Here is a 17,916-nt window from a genome sequence, read left to right as displayed (position 1 = left end):
CTTTGTGTTTCCGAGCTCAGAAAAGAGCACTACCATGGCCACCCAAGGTAGACATCTAGACACCTGTGACTCCTTCTATCTTTAGCTCTGGTTAGTCATCAAATCGTTCTCTTCCATATTTTTAAAATCTGTCTTTTGTCCTATAATTATCTCTCAGCTCAAGTTGTGCCAAAGCTCCTAAACTGGTCTTCTTTCTCCAGGTTCTCCTTTCTCAAGCTTTTCTCCACACTGCAGCCAGAGTGATCTTTTTAAAGCCACAAATGTTAAGTCTAGCACACAAAGTCCTCCAGGGTCTGGGCCTTACTCCTTCCCTAGACTCATTTGTTTCGGCCACTAACCTCAGATTCTATACTCTAATTCTATTTAACTCAGTATCCTTTTGTTTTGTTTTGTTTTTTAAAGATTTTATTTATTTATTTGACAGAGACAGAGATAGCGAAAGCAGGAACATAAGCAGCGGGAGTGGGAGAGGGAGAAGCAGGCCTCCCCCCCCCCCCCCGGAGAAGGGAGCCCCATGTGGGACTCGATCCCAGGACCCTGGGATCATGACCTGAGCCGAAGGCAGACGCTCAACGACTGAACCACCCAGGCGCCCGAACTCAGTATCCTTTTGAACATGCTGTTCCCTTCACCTGAAATTCCCTTTTCTCCCTTCTTTATCTAACATCCATTGATCCTTCAAGTGGGCATTAATTACCTTTTCCAGGAATCCTTCATTGATGCCCCTAAGATGGACCAAGTGTCCTGCTTGCTTCCAAAGGGGTTGAGCTATTGATACCTCATTTTCCTATTGAATCAAATTACATGGTACAGCCTCCTTAGTTTAACCCTCTGATTCCCACAACCTACCTATAAACTCTTTTGAGGGTAGAGATGGAGCTAACAGCTAACAAAATGAAAGTCTAGACTTTCAAGGAATGTTCAATATTAAAAAAATGAATGGGAGGTAGTATTAGCCACAGCAAGGGAACTAGAGCTAGAAGTGACAGTACAGTACAGTGTAAGACAGAGGGCTTTAAAGTCAACGGCTTACATTGGTATTAGAGCCTCTCCCCTCCTTTGCACGTTATTTAACAACTCATTGCCTGGGTTTCCCCATTAGTAAAATTAGAGTAATAATTGTACTTGGCTCATAGGGCTGCCATGAGGATCAAATTTAAAATTTTGATATACTGAGGGGCGCCTGGGTGGTTCAGTCATTAAGCGTCTGCCCTCGGCTCAGGTCATGATCCCGGGGTCCTAGGATGGAGCCCCAAGTCAGGCTCCCTGCTCCGTGGGAGGCCTGCTTCACCCTCTCCCACTCCCCCAGCTTGTGTTCCCTTTCTCAATGTGTCTCTCTCTCTGTCCAAATAAATAAAATCTTTTAAAAAAATAAAATTTTGATACATTGTTCATTCAGGTTTTTTTGCATTAAATTTGTAAAATACTGCATTAAAATAGTATTTATCTTAGCCATTGAGTTTCTGGTGTCCCTTTAATTTTTTTCACTCTAGGAGAGTACCTCATTCACTTCACTGTAGTCTTCACTTTGCACCTTACGTGCTTGACAAATATTAGCAGCGTTCAATGAACATTTGTTGAATTTACTTATCTCCCTATATTTTCAAATTAAGTAAAACATATACAATAAGGTGAACAAATATTAAGTGTATTGCTGAGCTCCCTAATTGTTCAGAACATTACGCTTCGCAGTAAAGGGTGTCTTTTCACCCTCAGGTATCCAACAAAAAGTCGTTTTGTAAGTCTCCCCTTCCCTGTTTTCCGCAACTCCTTTCCCTAGGCTCTCTTTTGCCCCTGTCGGTTTCAAGAGATTTCCTAGACAAAAACATTCCAGATCGTCAAACTTGAAAAAAATATTTTCCTGGAGGACGGCCTATGACGTCAAGCCACCCGGTAAATCTCAGGTGACCCTCCAAGGGAGGCCGCCATCTTCCATACGGCGGTTTGCATCCCGCGCATGCGCTTCTGTTTACGAGGCTGCAGAGAGGGGGATTTTTATCCCTTCTCGGCACCCTTACGTCGCGGGGCACCGGTGTCAAGATTTACGTGACGTCCGTTTCTTGCCGGAAGTGGAAAGACGAGGAGTAGGTGTTGAGCTGTCCAGAGGGCTTTAACGTGGGGGCTGGGGGCTCATTGTTTAATAAAATCTCCGAGGTCGTGGGGTGGATATATTACCCACTTTACGAGAAGAGATTAGAGTGCGCTCGGGGGCGTGTTTCTAGTGTAAGTGGGTACGTGTCTTTGATGTTGGCTTAAGGGGACCTAAACCATCCTTTTAAAAGAACCTCATGTTCCGCCTCTCTCTCTTTGAAAGGCGTTTTCAGAGAGGCGGAACGCCCAGATTTTAGATTGATTCAAGCTCTGCCACTGACTTGCTGTGGGTCCTTAGGCCCCTCTACGAGTCTCAGTATCTTCATCTATAAATGGAAGAGTAGACAAAGTCTCTTAAGTCACCTTTCAGTTCTGAATGTTATTACATGTCCAAGCCACAGAGTCTTGGGGGTTAAATATCGTTGGCCCCATTTTATAAGGAGGACATTGAGTCCCAGTTTTGATGACTTCCTCAAGATTGCACAGAAAACTTTTAGAGGTTTCGGACATTGAAACTAGAAGATTTTGCTCTAACTCCATGACCACGACTCCCTTTTTATATATATGTATCATCAGTTCCTGAAACTGGCCTATAGTAGTTACTCAAAAAGTTTGGATGAATGAATCTTTTGATATCAAGGCCGATGACACAAGCAGATCTGTTGTTTCTCTGCCCCTCTAATGTATTAACAATGTAACACTTCTCCAGGTGTTTCTTCTGCTTTGACTGGGGACTCTGAAACCAGTTCTCTTGTCTTCTGCTTAATTAGACACCATGGAGGCACCTCCAGTCACCATGATGCCTGTCACTGGAGGCACCATTAATATGATGGAGTACCTGCTGCAGGGTAAGTGAACCAGGCAACTTGGATGACCTGTTTTCCTCTTTCTGTTCATCATCTGTTGGGTTGAGAGGCTGTTATACAAAGGTAACCTGCATGATTTCTGGCACTCAATAGACAATTTTTTTAAAAAATGTAAACGTTAATTATGGTCACAAACACATAACATTAAATTAAGTGTACAGTTCAGTAGTGTTAATTATATTCACGTTGTATAACTGATCTCTAGAACTTTTTCATCTTGCAGAAGTGAAACTCTATACCCATTAAACACTAATTGCTCCTTTCCCCTCCCCTCAGCTCTTGGCAACCACCTTTCTACTTTGTTTCTGATTTTGACTGCTCTAGATATTTCATATGAGTGGAATCATACAGTGTTTGTTTTTTTATGACTGGCTTGTTTTACTTAGCATAATGTCCTCAAGGTTCATCCCTATTGTAGCATATGACAGGATCCCCCCCTTTTTTTTTAAAAGATTTATTTATTTGAGAGAGAGAATGAGAGATAGAGAGCATGAGAGGGAAGAGGGTCAGAGGGAGAAGCAGACTCCCTGCTGAGCAGGGAGCCCGATGTGGGACTCGATCCCAGGACTCCAGGATCATGACCTGAGCCGAAGGCAGTCGCTTAACCAACTGAGCCACCCAGGCGTCCCAGGATCCCCCTTTTTTAAAGCTGAATAACATTCCATTTGTGTATATACTACATTTTCTTTATCTATTTATCTGTCATTTCGGTTCACCTCTTTGTCATCATGAATATTGCTGCAGCAAACATGGGTGTGCAAATATCTCTTAAAGATCCTGCTTTGAATTTTCAATATATGCCCAGAAGTGGGATTACTGGATCATATAATAATTCTACGATACTGTTATTAGTTCTATCTTATAGATCAGGAAACAGGTAAAGGGGGGGAGGCTCAGTTGGTTAAATAAAATAAAACAAAAGGAATGTAAGTTTAAAAAAAAGGAAACAAGTTAAGTAACTTGCCCAGATGAGAAAACTCAAGATCCAGAGAGGGTAGTGATTTTCAGGAGGTCATATAATGTTTTGTGGAAGAGTTGTTTTTTTTTTTTAAGATTTTGTTTATTTATTTGACAGAGAGAGATAGCGAGAGAGAGAGCACAAGCAGGGGGAGAGGGAGAAGCAGGCCACCTGCTGAGCAAGGAGCCCCACAGAGGGCTCGATCCCAGGACTCTGGGATCATGACCCGAGCTGAAGGCAGATGCCTAACCTACTGAGCTACCCAGGCGCCCCTGTGGAAGAGTTTAGACTTTAATTCAGATCATCCATTTAGTAACTTAATATGAAACAACATTAGGTTACTAATTTTCACTTCTCAAGCTACCTCTCCAGTCTTTCCCAACTCAGTAAGTGCTACTATCATTCACCAGTTGCATGAACCAAGCATTTAGGAGTCAATATCTGCTTTTCACTTTACCCCCACATTTAGTCCATTTCTAAGTCCTATTCATTTTACTTCCAACATGTATTTTATTTTATTTTTTTAAGATTTTTATTTATTTATTTGACAGAGAGAGACACAGTGAGAGAGGGAACACAAGCAGGGGGAGTGGAAGAGGGAGAAGCAGGCCTCTTGCGGAGCAGGGAGCCCAATCCGGGGCTTGATCCCAGGACCCTGGGATCATGACCTGAGCCAAAGGCAGACGCTTAATGACTGAGCCACCCAGGTGCCCCTCCAACATGTATTTTATTTTATTTATTTTATTTTATTTTTTTAAAGATTTTATTTATTTATTTGAGAGAGAGAGAATGAGAGTTAGAGAGTGTGAGAGGGAAGAGGGACAGAGGGAGAAGCAGACTCCCCGCTGAGCGGGGAGCCCGATGTGGGACTCGATCCCAGGACCCTGGGATCATGACCTGAGCCGAAGGCAGTCGCTTAACCAACTGAGCCACCCAGGCGCCCTATTTATTTTATTTTTTGTTTAAAGATTTTATTTACTTATTTGACAGAGAGCTAGCATAGGTAGGCAGAGCGGCAGGCAGAGAGAGAGGGAGTGGGAGAGGGAGAAGCAGACTCCCTGCTGAGCAGGGAGCCCGATGCGGGGCTTGATCCCAGGACTCTGGGATCACAACCTGAGCCGAAGGCAGATGCTCAAACCGACTGAGCCACCCAGGCACCCCTCCAACATGTATTTTAAAAGTGTATTTTCTCCACCTGCAGTGCCACACCCCAGTTATCATCCCTCACATGAACTACTTTAGTAACCTTTTACTTATTACATTGTTTCCACTTCTGATTGTCTCTTCCCACACTGACAGGTAGTTATCTTTTTATTTTTTTATTATTATTATTAAGTAAAGTTTGTGCCTCCGCCATGGGGCTTGATTAAGAGTTGCATGCTTGGGGTGCCTGGGTGGCTCAGTTGGCCGAGCGTCCGACTGTTGATTTTAGCTCAGGTCCTGATCTCAGGGTCATGGGATCAAGCCCCCTGTCCGCCTCTGTGCTCAGTGGGGAGTCTGCTTCTCTCCCTGTCCCTCTGCCCCTCTCCATGCATGCTCTCTCTCAAATAAATAAATAAATCTTTAAAAAAAAAAAAAAAGAGTTGCATGCTCTACCAACTGAGCCTGATAACAGTGTAACACTTCTTCAGGTGTTTCTTGTGCTTTACTTGACTGGGGACTTGGACACCAGTTCTGTTGTCTTCAGCTTAATTAGACACCATGATGCCTGTCACTGGAGGCACCATTAATATGATGGAGTACCTGCTGCGGGGGACCTACCAGGCGTCCCTAGTAGTCATCTTTTTAAAAAATTATTTTATTATTTAAAAATTCAAATATAAATAGAGACTAATATAGTGAACAGTCCATTTCCATCATCTAGATTTCAGTTTGTATCATTTTTTTAAAAGATTTTATTTATTTAGGGGCGCCTGGGTGGCTCAATTGTTAAGCGTCTGCCTTCGGCTCAGGTCATCTTTTTAAAGATGTTATTTATTTGTTCCCAGGACCCCTGGGATCATGACCTGAGCCGAAGGCAGACGCTTAATGACTGAGCCACCCAGGCGCCCTCAGTTTGTATCGTTTTGCCATATTTGCTTCTCATCTTTTTTCTTTTGCTGTTCTTTTTTTTTTTTTTTAAGAGAGGGAGGGGAGGGAGGGTAGCAGAGGGAGAGGAAGAGAGAGAATCTTAAGCAGGCTCCACTCCTAGCACAGAGCCCAACGCAGGGCTTGATCTCACAACCCTGAGATCATGACTTGAGCCCAAATCAGGAGTCGGACGCTTAACTGACCGAGCCATTCAGGCGCTCCTTAAGATTGTATATTTAAGTAATCTCTACACCTAACGTTGAGCTCAAAACTTACAACCCCAAGATCAGGAGTCACCTGCTCCACCAACTGAGCCACCCAGGCACCCCTCTTTGCTGTTCTTAAAGAAAATTTTATGACCTCATAACATTTTACCCCTCAACTCTTCAGTATGCAACTCTAAAAACCAAGGATATTTTTCTTCATAACCTTAATACTATCATTATTATCTTTTTTTTTTAAGATTTTATTTATTTATTTGACAGAGACACAGCAAGAGAGGGAACACAAGCAGGGGGAGTGGGAGAGGGAGAAGCAGGCTCCCCATAGAGCAGGGTGCCCGATGCGGGGCTCGATCCCACGACCCTGGGATCATGACCTGAGCTGAAGGCAGCCGCCTAACAACTGAGCCACCCAGGTGCCCCCTATCATTATTATCTTAAGAAAATTAATAATATATTCTAATATCACCTAACATCTAGTCCATATGCAAAAGTTTCTCCTCTATTGTCCCCAAAATGTATTTTGTAAACAGGATGCAATCGAGTATCATGCAGTTGTCTTGATGAGGAGTCCATACCAGTGTTCCTGGAATGATCCTTTGAAAATGTAAATCCAGTCATGTCTTTCCCTGTTTTGTTGAAAATAAAGTGTGGCACACATAGCTGTCCACCTTCACCATGGACTGTATGTCAGTCCTACACTGCTGTGGCCCAGGCCAAATCCTCACTTCATCTCATCTTCCTTCTCTCTCACAGCGTTTCAAGCACACTGATACCTTTCCATTTTCTTTCATTCCCCAGGCCCTTTCCTGCCTCTGTGCCTTAGCACTTGATGATCCCTCTGGCCCAATACTTTTCTCCAGCTCTTCAAATAACCATCTCATTTTCATCCTTCAGCTTTCAGCTCGGTTGCATACCCTTAGGGAGACCTTCTCTGACTCCAGCCCCTCAGAGAGGTCTTCTCTTCTCCACCCCCACCAATTGCTCTCTATCCCATCTCCCTTTTATTTCCTTGTATTTCTGTTTATTTACTTATTTTGTGCTTCCCCCACTAAAGTGTAATCTCCATTAGAGCATGGACCCCTACTTCCTAGCATAGTACCTAGAATAGCATTCAAGAAGTATAGGTTAAATGAACCAACACTCACAAAGCTCCTCAAATGTTTGAGAAACGGGGTCGCCTGGGTGGCTCAGTCCATTAAGCATCTGCCTTCGCCTCAGGTCATGATCCCAGGGTCCTGGGATCGAGCCCCATATCAGGCTCCCTGCTCCCTGCTGAAATCTTTAAAAAAAAAAAAAGAGGAATGGGGGCACCTGGGTGGCTCAGTCGTTAAGCGTCTGCCTTCAGCTCAGGTCATGATCCCAGGGTCCTGGGATTGAGCCCCACATCAGGCTCCTGCTTGGCAGGAAGCCTGCTTCTCCCTCTCCCATTCCCCCTGCTTGTGTTCCCTCTCTCGCTGTGTCTCTCTCTGTCAAATAAATAAATAAAATCTTAAAAAAAAAAAATGAGGAATGAACAAACACATGTCTGATACTGTCCTGAATGTAGGGTACAATGTATTGAATGTAGGACTTGTTCCCTGCTCCCATGATCTTCTGTCCTATGATTACTGGGATCTGATCTGTTGCTTTTCCTACAACGTTCCCTATTTCCAAAAATTCAGTCCTTTGAGTCTCACTGTCAATATTTCCCATAGTAACGATATATACTCTTATTTATTTTAACAGATTTATTCAGTACATATTTGATATGTTCCTAGCATTGGAGTATCAGCAGTGGAGGAAGAAAGATGAGTAAAGTATCAATATACAATTGATACATTGAAAGATGACTAAAGAATTGAGGTGATAATGCTAAAGAAACCTCAAGCAGGGAGGTGGAAAGAGATTGGAGGGAGATGTGCTGTCTTATTTAGGGTGATCAGAAAAGACCTCTCTGATAAAGTGATACTTGAGCAAAGACCTGAAGAAAGTGATGGGGTGAGGCATGCAGATACTGGTGAGGAAAATTTTCTAAGTGTAGGACTAAGGGAAGAGGCTCTGAAGAGAAATACTTTATCAAATACTTGGCATTTTCAGGAAACAACAGGAAGATCACTGTGGCTGGAGAGAGTGATCTAGGGAGATAGTAGAAGGAAATGATGTTGGACTGGTAGCAGAGACCACAATGTATAGGGCCTTGTAGATGATGGTAAAGACTTTGGGATTTATTCTGAATGACACAGGAAGCCATTGGAGGGTTCTGAGGAGAGGAGTGTCATTATCTGTCTTATATTCTAAAAAGACCACTTGGTTGTTGTATGGAAAAGAGAAGAAGCAGGCAAGGGTAGAAGCAGGCTATTGCAAAAACCAGGCAAGAAATGAGGGAGACTTGGACTAGATGGAAATGAATGGGGAAGTGGGAAGTGGTTGGATTCTGCATATATTTTATTTTTTTAAGATTTTATTTATTTATTTGACAGAGAGAGACACAGTGAGAGAGGGAACACAAGCAGGGGGAGTGGGAGAGGGAGAGGCAGGCTTCCCGCGGAGCAGGGAGCCTGATGCGGGGCCCGATCCCAGGACCCTGAGATCATGACCTGAGCCGAAGGCAGACGCTTAATGACTGAGCCACCCAGGCGCCCCTCTGCATATATATTAAAAGTATGGATTGGATATAGGCTATGGGGGAAAGAAAGGAGTCAGGATGATTCTGTGGTTTGGAGCCTGGGCAACTAGAAGCAGAGAGTTTCCATTTACTGTGATGGAGAAGACTGCAGGAGGAATAAGATTGTGGAGGAAAAGCCAACAGTTGGATACTGAACATAGGAAGATGAAGATGTCTGTTAGGCATCCAAGTGGAGAAGCGGAGGAGACAGTTGGCTATGTGAGTCTGTGGTTCATGAGATAAATATGGGAGTCCTCAGGGCATAAATGATATTTGAAGCCATAGCACCAAGTTAGGTCACCTTGGGAGGAAGAGATTGTTGATAAAGAGGACTAGGATTGAGTCCTAGAGTCCTCCAGTATTTAGGGAAGATGAGAAAGACCCAGCAAAGTAGACTTAAAAGGAATGGTCAGTGATTTAGGTGAAGAACTAAGAGAAGAGTTGTGTCCCAGATGTGAAGGGAAGAATAGATTTCGAGGTGGGTGTAATCTAACAACCAGGTCAGATGCTGCTAGGAGGATGAATTAGAGGAGAACAAAGATCGGTGTATTTCTATGGAGCATTTCATTCTCTTTTACTTAAATATGTGACATAAAAAGGAAATGTTGTAATCTATAGATGAAAAACTTGTGTTGCTGGAAATAGAAGATAATTTTTCAAATAAATGACAAGAGTATTATTATTATTGTAGATAGATACTATGGTTGTTCAAGCCTCTGAGCCCAGAGCCCGTTGGCGATTAGCATTTAGGGAAGGCCTAAAGACTTTCTAGTAAGACTTTCTTAGTTGTAAGACTGCAAAAAAAACTGAAAGGGGATTAACTTTCTCAAAATGTTATCCAGTACCTTGGCAGCATAACCCCTCCGAAATCTCATGTACTGGACCTATGCTTTACGAACACTGCAGTAAACTGTTTTGGTTTTTCATTTAAGTTTTTTCAATCTTTTGCTAATCCCAGTACCCAAAATGAAAGATGGGACTCAACAGTACTCTTTCCTTCTTCAGGAAGCGTTTTAGATCACAGTTTGGAAAGCCTCATCCACCGCCTTCGGGGTTTGTGTGACAACATGGAACCTGAGACTTTCCTTGACCATGAGATGGTATTCCTCCTTAAGGGCCAGCAGGCTAGTCCATTTGTTCTAAGGGCCCGGCGTTCTATGGATAGGGGAGGGGCACCCTGGCATCTGCGCTACCTGGGACAGCCGGAAATGGGAGACAAGAACCGCCATGCCCTGGTGCGAAATTGTGTAGACATTGCAACATCTGAGAACCTCACTGACTTCTTGATGGAAATGGGATTCCGCATGGACCATGAGTTTGTCGCCAAGGGTCACTTGTTCCGCAAGGGTATCATGAAGATTATGGTGTATAAGATCTTCCGCATCCTGGTCCCAGGAAACACAGACAGCACTGAGGCCTTGTCACTTTCCTATCTTGTGGAACTGAGTGTCGTTGCACCAGCTGGGCAGGACATGGTCTCTGATGACATGAGGAACTTTGCCGAGCAGCTGAAACCTCTGGTTCACCTAGAGAAAATAGACCCCAAGAGGCTCATGTGACTAAGACAGTCTGTCTGCCACTGGGGCCTGTCCTCACCTGTTACAAAAAAGAAGATGTTATAAATGTCCCATTTCACCATTGCCAGCCAGACATTCTTCCCCCAGAAAGGAGGACAGTGAGGACTTAGCTGGTTCTTGACACTGTTTTCCTCATGGGGCAAGTTCACCTTTGTGACAGCCTTTCCGAATTAAAGGCTTAGGATAACATGGAGAATCTATCCAGTCGCTCTGTATAAAGAGAGGAAACTGGAATAAATTAGCTTTTAGAAAGGAAGATCTTTTAATTGTTTTGCTATTTGTGTATAAGGTTTATAAAGTAGGGACTGCGAGTGTATTGTGTGGTAATAAAGACTATGAAGAGAAACATCTGTGATTCCAGTTCTTCATCACCCCACTAATTTGGGGTGGATTCACTACCAGTGGGAATGAAAAAAATGGCAGTTTTTAGTTTTAATTCTGATAGAGATGATAGTTGTTACCTTTAACCAAAGTAGCACGTTTGTTGAAAAATTTTTAAATACAGACAAAAATAAGAAAAACAACCTGTAATCCTATTATTCAAAAAGATATGCTATTTCTATTCTGGTATATATCCTTCTAGTCTTTATTTTTATAAATTTATATATACGAGATATATTTATTTTATAAAGTATTCTGTATATACTGGTTTATACCCTTCTTTTTTTGTTTAATCTCTCATTAACACCTTTTCAGGATATTAGGCTATAGTGTTCTTCTGTAAAAACAAAAAACCTCATTTAAATAGGGAAATTGAGGCAGAGATTAATTAGCTTTCCCTGAACTCTACAGATACTAATCAGCAGAGATCGTTTGTTAATACTGATAATTATAATTGCTTTGTGTATCCCATTGTGTGGATTTTCCATAACTTCATTGATTCCCCCTACTTTGGGATTTTTAGTTTGTTCCCAATTTTTGGCTTTTATAAACATCCTCTAGCGGCGCCTGAGTGGCTCAGTCTGTTGAGCATCTGACTCTTGGTTTCAGCTCAGGTCGTGATCTTGGGGTCATGGGACTGAGCCCCGCATAGGGTTCCCTGCTGGACGCAGAATCTACTTGAGATTCTCTCTCCCTTTGCCCCTTCCCCTGCCCCCATGCTCGCTCTCTCTAAGATAAATGGATAAAATCTTTAAAAAAAAAAATAGAAAAAAACAATCCTGTAATGCTAGTGCTTTTAGTAAAATCATTGTTGACATCTATGACTATTCTTTAGGGTAAATTCTAGGGAACTGCTGAGTCAGAGTATGCACTATTTTAAGACTTCTGCCGTACATTGCCAAACGCCTTCCAGAAATGTCCCAGTTTTCACTCCCACCAGCTGTAAATGATGTTCCCAAAAATGTTGCCAAAACTGGGTGTGACTATGAAAACTTGTTTTTCCCATTTGATGATAATGGTAACTAGTTTGATTTTTCTTTTTATTTTTTTCTTTTATTTTTTATGTAAGCTCTATGCCCAATGTGGGGCTTGAACTTATGACCCCAAGATCAAGAGCTACACACTCTACCGTCTGAGCCAGCCAGGTGACCCAAGTTTTCTTTTTTTTTTTTTTTTAAGATTTTATTTATTTGGGAAAGAGAGTGCAAAAGCTTGGGGGAGGGGCACAGGGAGAGGGAGAAGCAGTCTCCCCACTGAGCAGGGAGCTTGACATGGGGCTCGATCCCAGGACCCCGAGATCATGACCTGAGCCGAAGGCAGATGCCCAACTGACTGAACCACCCAGGCACTCCTCAAGTTTTCTTTTTAAAATACTCATCAGTGAGGTTGAAATTTTTTACGTTTTTTGGACCTTATTTTTCTTGTGTGACTTGCCTTTTCTTCATTGATTATTCATCTCATCAATTTATAAAGAGCTTTTATAAAAATTTTCCCCATTTATCATTTGAATTTAATATTTTTCTGTTTTTGAGAGAGTGAACACGAGTGGGGGAAGAGGCAGAGGAAGAAGGGGAAAGGAAGAGGAAGTAGGAGAGGGAGAAGCAGACTCTCCACTGAGCGAGGAGCCCAACACAGGGTCTTGATCCCAGAGCCCCAAGATCATGATGACCTGAGCCAGAGTCAGACATTTGACCAACTGAGCCACCCAGATGAGCCAAAGTGAGACATTTAACCAACTGAGCCACCCAGATGCCCCAATATTTTTCTTTTTTTAAGTAACAGTTCTTAGTGGGAGAAATGTGTTGCTCATTTTAATACTTCTAGAGTTTTTTTTTACTATCTTTTAATTTTTTTTATTTTTATTTATTTGAGAGAGAGAGAATGAGAGATAGAGAGCACGAGAGGGAAGAGGGTCAGAGGGAGAAGCAGACTCCCTGCTGAGCAGGGAGCCCGATGCGGGACTCGATCCCGGGACTCCAGGATCATGACCTGAGCCGAAGGCAGTCGCCCAACCAACTGAGCCACCCAGGCGCCCCGATACTTCTAGAGTTTTTAATACATTGGAGAAAGTTTGGTTTGCTAAAAATTGTAGGTTATTCAAAATTTTCATTTTTTTCTGGAATCTCCACTTATATCACACCCCAGTTGAGCTACTTGGACAAATCATAATCCTCTTTGGTGTCACTTGAAAGATTATATGAATATTCTGTTAGGATGCTTTGGGCTACAAGTAACAGAAAAGCCATCCAAAGCTGCCTTAAACAGTAAGGAGGGCCTTATCTCACATGATGATAAATTCTAAGATGGGGCGGCTTCCAAGTTGGTGAGCTGGTCATTTCTCTGGCTGTGGGAGCCTGTTCTTGGCTTTCCCCTGAATCTTTTCAAGATAGCTTCCCCCAGCCCCTCAGTTGCAGATTGCATAAATGGGTAAATCCTCTTCCTTTCTTCACAGGCATATTAGCATAATGATTCAGGCAAGGCCCCTTGTTTTGTACTCTTCCCCTTTATTCCTAAACTCTACACTCATTCCCACTATCCTGTAGGCACCCATTCTGATACATTTGATGTAGGTCTGTGGTGCCTGTCTGGTAATATGTAGAGTTATATGAACGTATTCACTTCACATAAATGATACTGTGCTTAATTGTTCCTTTTTTTTTTTTTACTTTTTAAAAATAACTAGGTGGCTCAGTTGTTTAAGTGCCTTTGGCTCAGGTCATAGGTCCCATGGTCCTGGGATCAAGCTTCTCCCTATCCCTCTGCCTGCAGCTCTGCCTACTTGGGCACTCTCTCTCTCTGTCAAATAAATAAATAAATAAGATCTTTAAAAAAATAAAGATAAATATATTTTAAAATATATTTTAACATTGCTTTTGTGATATGCTCTTGTTGCCATATATAACCTACCTCATAGATTTTTATTTATTTATTTGACAGAGAGAGACGGCGAGAGAGGGAACACAAGCAGGGGGAGTGGGAGAGGGAGAAGCAGGCTTCCTGCCAAGGAGAGGGAGAAGCAGGCTTCCTGCCAAGCAGGGAGCCTGATGCGGGGGCTCCATCCCCAGGAGATCATGACCTGAGCCGAAGGCAGATACTTAATGACTAAGCCACCGAGGTGCCCCTATAAACCTACCTCATAACTTCCAACTTGCATGTACTTTCATATTAACAGGAATATTACTACTCGAGTAGTGCTTAACTCTGGCAGGTGCTTTTTTTTTTTAAGATTTTATTTATTTATTTGACAGAGAGAGACACAGCGAGAGAGGGAACACAAGCAGGGGGAGTGGGAGAGGGAGAAGCAGGCTTCCCACTGAGCAGGGAGCCCGATGCTGGGCTCAATCCCAGGACCCCGGGACCATGACCTGAGCCGAAGGCAGACGCTTAACGACTGAGCCACCCAAGTGCCCCGTGGCAGGTGCTTTAAATGTTTTAACTGACATACTTCTCACAATAGCCCTATGAGGTAGATATTATTAACCTCCATTTTATAGATGAGAGTAAGACACAGAGAATTTACTCAAATTTTCTATTTCCATTGTTCAAAGTCAGAATTAGTAAATGGTAGAGCCTGAATTTCCACTCCGTCTCACTCCAGAATTCTGGCACATCTCCACTTTGCATCCATCATGTTTTTTACCCATTCAGTCTCTTGAGGATGGAAACCTAACTTGCCCCCAACTCTCTATTACCATAAAAAGTGCTACAATAAGCAAATTTGTAGATTGAGGTGGAATATTCCTCTGAACCATGTACCTGTGAGCATGCTCGAGTCTGCCAAACATTGCCAGGTGTCTTTTCAGATTGGCTGTGCTATTTCGCATTCCTATTACCAGCACAGGAATTCATACCCAGGTCCTCTTTCTAATTTGGCTAGTTTGGAGGATGTCAAGTGGCAGCTCTTGGCTGTTTTGATTTGCATTTCTCTGGTTAAAATAAAAATTGAACCTTTTAAAAATATGCCTTTTTATATATGACATTGTATAGACTTCTTAGTATGTGAAACTAAAGTATATATATCCTTTGCCTGTTTTTCTATTTGGTTTCCTGTCTTGTTGGTAGGATTTATGTATATATTTTAGACATTCCATGTTTGTTTTAAAAGTCACTGTTCCTTCTCCCAGTCTGTCACCTTCCTGTTAACTTTGTCTGTAGGATGTGATGCTGTTAGTTAAGCAGATGCCCTAAATTTTGACCTTATAATTTGGAGTCTCATTTAAGAAATCTTTATTTACCCAGAGGTAACAGTTTTTCCTTTTTAGCTTTATAGTTTTAATTTCTGGCACTTAGGTCTTTAATCGGAATCCACCTTTAACATAGTTTCAAGTAAAAATCCAGATTTTTTTTCTCCATACAGTGAATTCGTTTTTCTGTCACCATCGAAAAACCGTCTTTCTAATGCTTTGTGAGCCACCTTTATCACATATTAAATTCCCATGTATATGCTTTCTTTTAAACTCTCCATTCTATTTCATTGGTCTTTTTCTTTGTTTCAATGCCAGCAACACAATGTTTTTATTACTGAGGCTTTGTCATAGAGCCAGTTCTACCAGTAGGGCAGGTAGCCTGACTTTTATTTCCCCCTCAAAATAGACTTAGCTTCTGTAGACCTTTATTCTGTCATATTCATTTTATTATTTTTTTATTGTATCATTTTTATTTTTATTTCTGATATTCATTTTAGGGTAAGTTTCAGTTTCTCACCATTACTACTAGAATTTTTATTGAAATTTCGTTGAATATATATAGATTAATTTAGGGGAGAACTGACACCTTTGCATGAAACACTCTCCGTAATTCACTGTGGCAGGCTTCCTCCACCTCTTTTAGGTCTCTGCTAAAATGTCAGAGAAGCCTTCCCTGACCATGCTGAGTAGCACACTCACTCGCCATCACTCTCTCTGTATCTTGTTTAATTTCTTCATAGCATTTATTACTATCCAACTTAAGATTATTTATTTACTGCTTCTCTACTAGATTATAAGATCCATGGGAAAAAGTGCTTTGTTTTGTTTTCTGCTATGTCCCTAGCACTCAAAACAATGTCTGACCTTTGGTAGTCACTCTGAATATTAAACAAATGAATAAAATCTTTACACTGCTGAGGTTATCCCAATTATGACATTTATTCAGGTTTTCATGTCCCTGAATGGAGTTGAAAAAAAAGTTTTTTTTAAGATTTATTTATTTATTTATTTGAGACAGAGAGAGAGAGCAGGGGGAAGAGGCAGAGGGAGAGGGAGAGAGAGCCCCAAGCAGACTCCACGGTGAGCACAGAGCCCAACACAGGGCTCGATCCCATGCCCCCAAACCCCGAGACCACAATCCAAGCCAAAACCAAGAGTCAGATGCCCAACCAACTGTGCCACCCAGGCACTGCTGAAAAAAAATTTTAATAAACTTCTTAGGCATTGCTTTTAGGCCAATTTCTGTAGACCAGGAGTCAGCAAACTACACCTATGCGGGTCAGCCGGCTGTCTGGTTTTGTAAATAAAGTTTTATAGGAATATCCACATTCATTTAAATATTGTGTATGACTGCTTTTGTACTACGATGACAGAATTGAGTGGCTACTACGGAGATCACACGGCCCATAAAGCAGAAACTCTTTACTATCTGGCCCCTTACAGAAAAAGCTTGCTGATCCTTGCCATAGACTAGTTTAGTTGCTATTATAGATCATGTTATCTATTTATTACATTTTTAAGGCAAATATTCCTGGTATAGAAGACTATTGATTTTTTTAATGTTTTTTTTTTTAAGATTTTATTTATTTATTTGACAGAGAGAGACAGCAAGAGAGGGAACACAAGCAGGGGGAGTGGGAGAGGGAGAAGCAGGCTTCCCACGGAGCAGGGAGCCCGATGCGGGGCTTGATCCCAGGACCCTGGGACCATGACCTGAGCTGAAGGCAGACGCTTAACGACTGAGCCACCCAGGCGCCTGGAGACTATTGATTTTTGAAGATGATTTCTTACAAACTTGATTAATAACTCTTTTATAGTTCTAATAGTTTGCCTGCTGATTATGTTGTGTTTTCCGTATAGACTATCATATCATTGGCAAGAGTGGCAAACAGAGAGATACATATCTCTCACTTTTCTCTTGTCTAAAAGAATTGGCCAGACTCTCCAATACTCTAGCTAACACTAGTGGTAATAATGAGCATCCACAACTGAGTCCTGATCTTAATGCTATTGTACCAAATGTCTCTATTAAGTATGATGAAAAAAATCACATGATTTTTACCCTTTGGTCTATCCAGGTGGTGAATTATATTGACAGACTGTCTGCTACTGGGCCATCCTTGTATTCCTGGGATCACTCCAATGCGTCATGATATTATCTTTTAAATACCCTGTTGGATTTGAGTACCTATTATTTTGTCTAGGATATTTGAATTGTGGACTACCTTAATTGCCATGCAGAGATCTATGCAGTGGGACTACTCCCTATTTTTCCAACCTCTCTGCTGGAACTACAAGCTAAGCACTATGCTAGGAATGCTGGGTTACAACAATGGCTAAGATACAGTCCCTGTCTTTAATAGCTCCAATTAAATTGGCAGAAACAGATATTTATACAGCTTGTATCGCCATAAAAGTTATATGAACAAAGGTCTCCTTCCCCAGACGAATGACCAAGCAGGTCTGCTTCCTTTTCCTTGGATATACCTCAACACTCTTGCGTATGCATTATCTTTCTTTTTTTTTTTTTTTTTAAAGATTTTATTTATTTGAGAGAGAGAATGAGAGAGAGAGAGAGCACGAGAGGGAAGAGGGTCAGAGGGAGAAGCAGACTCCCCGCTGAGCAGGGAGCCCGATGCGGCACTCGATCCCGGGACTCCAGGATCATGACCCGAGCCGAAGGCAGTCGCTTAACTGACTGAGCCACCCAGGCGCCCCGTGTATCTATTATCTTTCTTAATCCTCTTTGCCTTTCCCACTCATCTCTGCTTATGTGATTCCTACACAATCAAAAAACAGGATTAAAACAAACAGACAAACAGGATCAAACAACGGAAAGCATTTAAGATAGCGGTTAAGGGCTCAGGCTTGAGCGACAACTAGGTTCCAATTCTAGCCATGCCATTCACTAGCTATGT

At 42.0% G+C, this 17,916-nt stretch overlaps 1 protein-coding gene across 11 annotated transcripts in view; it reads left to right on the top strand.

The window, feature by feature from the left end:
• The first annotated feature begins 1,967 nt into the window (after nucleotides 1-1,967).
• The window catches only part of LOC112811776 (mediator of RNA polymerase II transcription subunit 18), a 148,475-nt gene continuing 132,526 nt past the window's right edge, over nucleotides 1,968-17,916 (top strand). For 2 of the 11 annotated variants that reach the window (XM_073903099.1, XM_073903093.1), the window contains exons 1-2: nucleotides 2,091-2,231; nucleotides 2,801-2,939. In XM_073903099.1, the coding sequence (XP_073759200.1) occupies nucleotides 2,867-2,939 (73 nt within the window). In that variant the 5' untranslated portion in view covers nucleotides 2,091-2,231; nucleotides 2,801-2,866. Of the gene's footprint in view, nucleotides 2,232-2,800; nucleotides 2,940-9,858; nucleotides 11,001-17,916 lie in introns of those variants that run through there. The other 9 variants (XM_025857021.2, XM_025857019.2, XM_025857020.2 and 6 more) reach the window with 9 other exon arrangements.

The sequence above is a fragment of the Callorhinus ursinus genome, unplaced genomic scaffold (genome assembly GCF_003265705.2).
Source record: "Callorhinus ursinus isolate GAN/ISIS: 27379988/994484 unplaced genomic scaffold, GSC_fseal_2.0 scaffold18, whole genome shotgun sequence".
Taxonomy (NCBI): Eukaryota; Metazoa; Chordata; class Mammalia; order Carnivora; family Otariidae; genus Callorhinus; species Callorhinus ursinus.
This window is presented reverse-complemented; position numbering and strand designations above follow the sequence as displayed.